The sequence below is a fragment of the Lampris incognitus genome, chromosome 19 (genome assembly GCF_029633865.1).
Source record: "Lampris incognitus isolate fLamInc1 chromosome 19, fLamInc1.hap2, whole genome shotgun sequence".
Lineage (NCBI taxonomy): Eukaryota > Metazoa > Chordata > Actinopteri > Lampriformes > Lampridae > Lampris > Lampris incognitus.
In genome coordinates, this window is record NC_079229.1 from 37,071,732 (window position 1) to 37,081,832 (window position 10,101).

Here is a 10,101-nt window from a genome sequence, read left to right on the forward strand (position 1 = left end):
AATGTCAGTGGTGCTTCCGTAGATATTTGTACTACTCTATTTGATCTTTTTGTGTTTTTGTCTTTGTGTGTGTGTTTGTGTGTTTGTGTGTGTGTGTGTGTGTGTTCTGCAGCGTCTGTCTACAGCTAATGATGAGATCGTGGAGGTGTTGTTGTCTAAGCAGCAGGTTCTGGGTGCGCTCAGATTCATCCGCAGTGTTGGTACGTCACTATAAACCTTTAACACTGAACTGTCACATGTTGCTAATCAAACTGCCAGCAGCCACATGTCTGGCTGATTGACACCTGTCGCAGCAAATCATATGAGACCAACAGATGGGACTTAGAGCACCTCTAGTAAGTGATTGGCTGCTGATAAACGATGTCCTGACAACTCGTGCATTAACAACGCTTCGCTCTACTACGAACGAGTATGTGACAAAACTGTTGCGAGCTTAAAGAAATAGTAGCGAGAAGTGTGATCAAAATGTCCTCTGTGAACCAGCACAAAGTTGCACCAGTCATTTGTCCATTTCATACCGTTTGTGTGTAAAGTCTTTACTAAGTTCTTATGATTAACTAGTATGTTGTCAACTAGTGGTTTACGTGTTTGGGCTGCACCGTTGGAACATAAGTAACATGGCAGCTAGTGAAGCCTTAGTCATGAATAAATTTGTTGCTAGGCAGAATCACAGCAGCCAGCCAATCAAAAACCATTTGCACAGGGGTCTCTGGGTAGCGTGGCGGTCTATTCTGTTGTCTACCAACACGGGGATCAGCGGTTCAAATCCCCATGTTACCTCCGGTGTGGTCGGGCGTCCCTACAGACACAGGTGGCCGTGTCTGCAGGTGGGAAGCCAGATGTGGGTATGTTTCCTTGTTGCTGCACTAGCACCTCCTCTGGTTGGTCGGGGCGCCTGTTCGGGGGGAGGGGGAACTGGGGGGGATAGAGTGATCCTCCCACGCGCTACGTCCTCCTGGTGAAACTCCTCACTGTCAGGTGAAAAGAAGCGGCTGGTGACTCCACATGTATGGGAGGAGGCATGTGGTAGTGTGCAGCCCTCCCCGGATCAGCAGAGGGGGTGGAGCAGAGATCGGGGATGGCTTGGAGAGTGAGGTAATTGGCCAGGTACAATTGGGGAGAAAAGGGGGGGGGGATTAAAAAAAATAAAAACTAAAAAAACGTTTGCACATGTAAATATGGAACTGTACACCGACCTTGCGAGGCCATGTCAGACAAAGATGTCCACATCATATAAATGAAGGACACGCTTTTCTCTAAACCGGCCACTGTCGTGTTTGTTGTAGTTTAAGTTCAGTCTGTTTGTGTTATTGCTGTTGTGTAGATAAAACCTTAACAGTTCTCCCTTAGCCAACTCCAGCAGCCACCCATCCTCGCTGGTATGTGTAAGAATTTTAGTAACGACTAAGTTCTTAGTAGTAACTGGTAGGTGTGGTGATCTAACCCATTTTTATTTAGTGTGGCGTACATTCTGATTTAGTAAATACATGACGACTAGACTTGAATCTATTGGAGGATAGCCTCTTGAGACGTAGCATCTCATTTTCAAGGGGGTCCTATAGACAAATACAAAATTATAAAACATGCAAACAAAAATAGCATTACATAACAAACATACACTACAAATACACAGATACAGACAACTCACTCACCCTCTCCCACCCACACCCCCAGTCCTCAGAAGTTGTACAGGACAAATTGGATACAATGAGCCAGATAATAAATCAGTCACATCAACATAAAGAACAACTGAGGCAGTTTATCTTCAGGTGTCTGTATGCCTGCGCAATAATCCAGGTAAGAAGTCACAGAAAGGTGAATCAGTTTGTCTGGGCACAACGTTTCTCTCAATAAACATGTCCAGATGACCTGATTCACCTTTCTGTGAGTTTGTTTTCAAGTACGCACAAATTAAAAGCATTAACAGGTTGTTTTAAGATGAGAAAATAAAGATGTCCTGAATCAGTAGAAAGAGGTAATAGATCTCGGAAAAAGAGGAAGATTATTCCAGTTGGAAGGAGCTTTGTATTGGAATGACCTGTGTCCGACTTCTTTAAAAATTCTGGGGACCAAAAAAAAAAGGGATATTGTGTATATTTGAGTGGATATGAAGATCTACACGAAACCAAAAACTGTTTCAAATATCAAGTACAATTAAGGTAAACACATTTGAGGTGAACTGAACCCAGTGAAATTGCCTTCTAGATTTAAGCTGAAGTCAATTCAGCGATTCAGATATGAAACAATGGTGAGTTCTTATATGGGCACCTCAAAACAAATCTACATGGTGAATTCTACATAACACTAAAGGGCCTAAGATAAGTGTCAAAGCTGTTCTGATAGACAATTGTAAGCATAATCAATAATAGGTAGTATCAACTGAGATTTTTTTCTTTTTCGAACTTGAAATGTAAAACAATTAATTGTGCAATAAAGTGAACTCAGACAACTAAATAATTTTAAAAAATAAAATAAAATCAGTGTGGGGCTTAAAGGAGAGTTCAGGGTCACTCAAAGTCCAAGATATTTGAAAAATTAAATTTTCTCAACGGGTGACCCAGGACTTCTTCTTATTCAGTATGATTTTCTTGTCATGAAACCAGTTTTGGACCAAACTAAAATTGAACTATAAAGAATTCTGGATTTGCAATATATCCGCGTTAGAAGTTTAAACAACAGTGTCATCATATAAAGATGAACAAGACAGAGCATTTTTTTAAGCATTTATTTGGGAAGGGACAATGTACATTAATCAACATTCGAAACAAATGTAAATGTACCTGAGTTAGCTAAGAGGCTAGTTTCCATCAGCAGTCCCTTTGCCGGACATTGTTAGGCATCAGGCAAAGAAAGAAAAAAATCCAATCCATAAACATACAACATAGTTAATATACAATACATGAAACAAAAGAGCAAACAAACAGCAAAATATATACAGAATATACAAATAATGTAGAAAAAGATAATAAAGATAATATAGAAAATAATATATATAAAAAAACAGATCCCCTTGAGGCAAATTTTTAATTTGTGATATTGGGCTATACAAATAAAATTGACTTGACTTAACATACAACACAGCTAATTTACAATACAGTTAAACAACATGTTAAAGGTGTGTGCGAATAGCATCAGTGTTGACATTCTTGGTTCTTAAGCCATTTCTTGACATTACACTTAAATGAATAATAGGATGGGGACTTTCTAATTGATTGTGGTACTGAGTTCCATTGATGTGATGCTGTAAAGGAGAAGACAGCCTGGCTAAATGCAGTTCTCTTGAGTGGGATTGTGCAATCAAGTCAAGTCAATTTTATTTGCATAGCCCAATATCAGAAATTATAAATTTAACCCTCTAGCTGCACCTCTAGTAGCTCTGCTTTTGAGGTAAGTTGTTAATAAAAATAGAAAAAAGAAGTGGACCCAAGGTGGAACCTTGTGGAACACCCTTTTCAACAATTAAGTAGTCAGACTGAGAACCTTGAAAGACTGATGTCTATTATGAAGATAGGCATTATCTTCCTGCTTCCTGATTAAACCAGAGGAGAGCATTTTGAGTTAAACCAATAGAATAGAGCTTATCATGGAGGAAGTAGTGATCAACCACATCAAAAGCCTTGGAAAGATTGATAAAAATTGCACCTGTGAATTGGCCTTTATCAAAGGAAGGGACCACATCATTAGTGAATTTTAGAAGAGCCTTGTGGTGGAAAAGTTGGAACTAAAACCTGATTGAGATGGAGAGAAAATATTGAACAAATTGATGTACTGTAATTGATTAAGAATAATATTCTCAAAGATTTTAGTAATATTACAAATAATAGAAATTGGTCAGTAATTATTCAATTTGGATAGGTCTCTACTTTTTAAAAGGGGGGTAACTCTGGCACATTTCCATAAGGGGAGAATTGAACATGTAGTCAGAGACAAGTTAAATAACTCTGCAAGAGGTTACATTATTACATGAGTGGCAAGTTTCACAAATTTGGCTTTGAAACCGTCCGGACCAGCACTACTACTTGCTTTTAACTCACATATAGCATGAAGAACATCAGTAGGCAAAATGTTCTAAAGGAAAATTCCCCATTAGATGTAGTAAGGTTTGAGGAACCGGCCATACAATAGGAATTAAAGTTTAGGGAACTACAGATAGACAAGAGATGCTGATTAAAAGCACTGGAAATAAGTCAAGGATCAGAGATAATTTCATTAAAAATTCTTATCTGGTTTATGAAGCTTTTGTAAGTTTTTTTGACAATACAGTTCAGTTGATTCCAAAACTGTCTTGGGTTATGAAAATCCTGTGAAAAGCTGTCTCTATAGGAGTCAGATTTGACATTCCTTGTTTTGGTCTTGCATACGTTCTTCAAGTGTCTGTAGGCTTCCCAATCAGCAGAATCTTTAGATGAATGATACTTGGCCCAGGCGTTATCCTTTGTTTGAAAAGGCTGATGAGATGTGAGCTGATCCAGGGGAAATGTCCACCTTTAACTCTAATTGTGTGAATGGGAGCATCTTTACAAATTGTGTGTAACTTCAGAATAAAAGAAGTTGCGTGCATCATCAACACAAGGAATTAACTGAAATCTGTCCCAGTTAATAGTAAGGAAGTCTTGAATAAAACAGTCTACATTAATATTCTTGCGTTGTCTGTCTAGTATATGTAGGAGGAGAACTTGGAATTTTGATTTTCCAGACACAAAACATAACTTAAACACTTAAACAATCTGACATATCCCCAGATTTAATTATCCTTTCAGGATTAGTGATGAGTATCCCATCCAACAAAGATGAAGACCAACAATCCACTCTAGTAAGTTCATTAATCAACTGAGTGAGGTTTACACTACCAAATACATTTCTATCATTGAAGGAGGAACAATCAAATCAGCTGCTATTGAAGTCACCCAAAATAATCATTTCATGATGTCTCTCAAAAGAATGAATAGTTGGCAAAATACACTTTGTAGAGTCAGTGGGAGCAGATGGAGGCCTGTAAATGTTTCCAGTAGTTAAATGTTTATTATCATGAAAAACAATGTTCATGAAAAGACATTCAAAATGAACTGCTTCTACTTTAGGAACGACACACTCGGAAACATGTGCAACATTTGTGAACATCCCACCTCCTCAAGAAGCCCTGTCAGCTCGATACAGAGCAAAACTGTCAACGTTCATTTCCTCATCAGTGATTTTACTATGTAGCCATGTTTTAAGAAATAGCCATAGTAAAAAACTTAGTACAGACTTACACACATCCGGTGCAAACGGGCCCTGATAGCACAATGTTCTGACGTACTCTGTCGAACAGATAAAGTTATGTTGTCATCTTCTAGTGGTACTGATGCTGCCAATTAGCTGCCAGTTGTGTTGCCGTGGAAACATTACTGTAGACATTAATTCCTATTAATTCAAACATTAATTCATTTGAGATGCTAGTTCTTTCTTAACGTCTGCTAATAACCTGAACCTAAACAGGAAGTCATGACAACGTGTCAGCCAGGAAGTTCCTGGACGCAGCGCGGCAGACGGGGGACCAGATGTTGTTCTACACCGTCTTCAGATCCTTCCAACAGAGGAACCAGAGACTGAGAGGAAACCCTGGTTTCAACCCTGGTACCACATATTGTTTATATATATATATATATATATATATATATATATATATATATATATATATATACACTACCGTTCAAAAGTTTGGGATCACCCAAACAATTTTGTGTTTTCCATGAAAAGTCACACTTATTCACCACCATATGTTGTGAAATGAATAGAAAATAGAGTCAAGACATTGACAAGGTTAGAAATAATGATTTGTATTTGAAATAAGATTTTTTTTACATCAAACTTTGCTTTCGTCAAAGAATCCTCCATTTGCAGCAATTACAGCATTGCAGACCTTTGGCATTCTAGCTGTTAATTTGTTGAGGTAATCTGGAGAAATTGCACCCCACGCTTCCAGAAGCAGCTCCCACAAGTTGGATTGGTTGGATGGGCACTTCTTTGAGCAGATTGAGTTTCTGGAGCATCACATTTGTGGGGTCAATTAAACGCTCAAAATGGCCAGAAAAAGAGAACTTTCATCTGAAACTCGACAGTCTATTCTTGTTCTTAGAAATGAAGGCTATTCCATGCGAGAAATTGCTAAGAAATTGAAGATTTCCTACACCGGTGTGTACTACTCCCTTCAGAGGACAGCACAAACAGGCTCTAACCAGAGTAGAAAAAGAAGTGGGAGGCCGCGTTGCACAACTGAGCAAGAAGATAAGTACATTAGAGTCTCTAGTTTGAGAAACAGACGCCTCACAGGTCCCCAACTGGCATCTTCATTAAATAGTACCTGTTAGAGCCTGTTTGTGCTGTCCTCTGAAGGGAGTAGTACACACCGGTGTAGGAAATCTTCAATTTCTTAGCAATTTCTTGCATGGAATAGCCTTCATTTCTAAGAACAAGAATAGACTGTCGAGTTTCAGATGAAAGTTCTCTTATTCTGGCCATTTTGAGCGTTTAATTGACCCCACAAATGTGATGCTCCAGAAACTCAATCTGCTCAAAGAAGTGCCCATCCAACCAATCCAACTTGTGGGAGCTGCTTCTGGAAGCGTGGGGTGCAATTTCTCCAGATTACCTCAACAAATTAACAGCTAGAATGCCAAAGGTCTGCAATGCTGTAATTGCTGCAAATGGAGGATTCTTTGACGAAAGCAAAGTTTGATGTAAAAAATACAAATACAAATCATTATTTCTAACCTTGTCAATATCTTGACTCTATTTTCTATTCATTTCACAACATATGGTGGTGAATAAGTGTGACTTTTCATGGAAAACACGAAATTGTTTGGGTGATCCCAAACTTTTGAACGGTAGTGTATATATATATATATATCTCAAGATGGATGTAGGAATTTTTTTTAATGCATTTCAGTACAAGCTTGTTTTGTGCATCAGACACTCATCAGCTGCCAATGTGATTAACCTCTTTTAATCAGTGTTTCATCACATTGGCAGCTGATGAGTGTGTGATGCGCAAAACAAGCTTGTACTGAAATGCATTAAAGTTTTTTTTCCTACATCCATCTTAATATTATGCATGTGTGTGTGTGTGTGTGTAGCAAATTCAGGGGGCAGCCAGGAACCGCTGCAGCCGGGATGCGAACCCAGGTCTCCCGCACTACGGGTGACTACGTTAACCAGTCAACTAAAGCGTCCAACCTGTTAGCTAAGGGCTAGTGAGTCCAGTCATCTGTGGTCGTTACATACATACATATATATATATATACTTAGCACAAAAAGTAAGGAAATGTGTGTTTGGTAGATGATTTCTTAGTTGTACCAATGCTTCTTGGCAGTAAATCTTGTGCCGTTGGAAAGCCTGGTTATTCCCCTTTTAAGTGGTGCCACATGTGTAAGGAACATGCATTTGTGGGATGAGCAGCAGAGCTGAGTATGTGGGTTGCACCATGAAACATTTGCCAGATCTTCCCTGCCAATGCCAAACAGCTTATTTTGCTGTTGCTATTGACTCTTGTGTTGAGCTTCTGGTACCCCAGGTGCTGACCATCAGGTGCCTGATAGAAGATGTATTGCCCAGAAGCTTTGTTACAACAAAGACATAATCTACCACACACACATTTCCTTACTTTTTATGCTAAGTTTATATATATATATAGAGGGAGAGGGAGAGAGAGAGAGAGAGAGAGATAATAATCATTGTTGTTGTTGCTGTTATTATTATAATCATTGTTGTGTTGTGCGGTTGTTGTTTTACATGCTTTGGCAATATGTACACAAACGTATGTCATGCCAATAAAGCACATATTGAACTGAATTGAATTGAGAGAGAGAGAGAGAGAGAGAGAGAGAGAAATGTAAATATATACTGTATAGACACATACTGCATGCAGTACATCCACCCTGTACTAACCTGCTTGTGTGTGTGTTGTGTCTACAGGAGAACACTGTGAAGAACATGTGGTTTATTTTAAACAACTGTTTGGAGAACAAGCTCTGATGAAACCTGCTACTGCCTGAGTATCTGGAGCCAACATACCCCCCCCCACACACACACACACACACACACACACACACATCTCTATTAAATAGTATTTGAAAAAGAAGTAAATGTGAGTGCGTGACTGTAGTTTGGGTGCAGAAGGTGCAGCAGGACAATGTGAGACCTTCATGTGTGCAGAATACTTCATGTGAGGGTGTGTAATGTGAGAGCCTCATGTGTGCAGAATACTTCATATGAGGGTGTGTAATGTGAGAGCCTCATGTGTGCAGAATACTTCATGTGAGGGTGTGTAATGTGAGAGCTTCATGTGTGCAGAATACTTCATGTGAGGGTGTGTAATGTGAGAGCCTCATGTGTGCAGAATACTTCATGTGAGGGTGTGTAACGTGAGACCTTCATGTGTGCAGAATACTTCATATGAGGGTGTGTAATGTGAGACCTTCATGTGTGCAGAATACTTCATGTGAGGGTGTGTAATGTGAGACCTTCATGTGTGCAGAATACTTCATGTGAGGGTGTGTAATGTGAGACCTTTATGTGTGCAGAATACTTCATGTGAGGGTGTGTAATGTGAGACCTTTATGTGTGCAGAATACTTCATATGAGGGTGTGTAACGTGAGACCTTCATGTGTGCAGAATACTTCATGTGAGGGTGTGTAATGTGAGAGCCTCATGTGTGCAGAATACTTCATGTGAGGGTGTGTAATGTGAGACCTTCATGTGTGCAGAATACTTCATGTGAGGGTGTGTAATGTGAGACCTTCATGTGTGCAGAATACTTCATGTGAGGGTGTGTAATGTGAGAGCTTCATGTGTGCAGAATACTTCATGTGAGGGTGTGTAATGTGAGACCTTCATGTGTGCAGAATACTTCATATGAGGGTGTGTAACGTGAGACCTTCATGTGTGCAGAATACTTCATGTGAGGGTGTGTAATGTGAGACCTTCATGTGTGCAGAATACTTCATATGAGGGTGTGTAATGTGAGAGCTTCATGTGTGCAGAATACTTCATGTGAGGGTGTGTAATGTGAGACCTTCATGTGTGCAGAATACTTCATGTGAGGGTGTGTAATGTGAGACCTTCATGTGTGCAGAATACTTCATATGAGGGTGTGTAATGTGAGACCTTCATGTGTGCAGAATACTTCATGTGAGGGTGTGTAATGTGAGAGCCTCATGTGTGCAGAATACTTCATATGAGGGTGTGTAATGTGAGACCTTCATGTGTGCAGAATACTTCATGTGAGGGTGTGTAATGTGAGAGCTTCATGTGTGCAGAATACTTCATGTGAGGGTGTGTAAAACCAGTGAGTGACGTTGTACACAGAGTGAGGATGACATCTTATCTGTACATATACTGTACATACTGACTTCATGGACTGCTGTGAGTTTGACAGCAAACACAATATTGTGACGTGAATGATAAAGAATGAAATAAGTCACTGTTTATTGAGCAGTTGTGTTGAGCTGGCGCTGAACACACATTAACGACAAGGTAAATATGTGTTTCTGATGCCCTGTGGTTGAACATTAAACGCCTGTTCTGTTTGGATTCCAGTCCACCTCATGTCTGTTACACCGTTCAACATGGACGCCATGCCTCACAGTGCTGCTCGTGTGTACTTCCTACCAGATTGTGTGTACTTCCTACCAGATTGCGTGTACTTCCTACCAGATTGCGTGTACTTTCAGCCACATTGCTGATCTCCACTGCTCAGCAATGTGAATTGCAACAAAACAAAACTGACAAGAACCAGTTCAGACAGACAGAATAGACATGTCCTCGTGGCTCCTTTTTAGACTGCTTGTGTTTGTCATGGCCTCGTACGCATGTCTCACACATGCGAGGGAAGGAAGTACGTTTCACAAGGACCTCACAAGGACCTCAGTGCCCCAGAAAAACAAAATCAAGTTACGTCCACAGTGATGAGGATCCTCGTCCTCATCATTGTGGACATAACTTGATATGTAAACTTGAAACTCTCCCCGTGTGTGCTGGGAGGTGCAGGTGGAAGTGTGTGGACAGTTGTGTGCATGTGGTTGACATTTATCCATGGTGAATCCTGCAGGCATCACGAAAA

At 39.9% G+C, this 10,101-nt stretch overlaps 1 protein-coding gene across 1 annotated transcript in view; it reads left to right on the plus strand.

Moving 5' to 3' along the window:
• Positions 1–9,768, plus strand: part of rmc1 (regulator of MON1-CCZ1) — a 29,754-nt gene extending 19,986 nt beyond the window's left edge. Inside the window, exons 19-21 of the mRNA XM_056299478.1 lie at positions 113–200; positions 5,479–5,616; positions 7,955–9,768. Of these exons, the coding sequence (XP_056155453.1) occupies positions 113–200; positions 5,479–5,616; positions 7,955–8,034 (306 nt within the window). The 3' untranslated portion in view covers positions 8,035–9,768. The remainder of the gene's footprint in view (positions 1–112; positions 201–5,478; positions 5,617–7,954) is intronic.
• Positions 9,769–10,101: the final 333 nt, after the last annotated feature.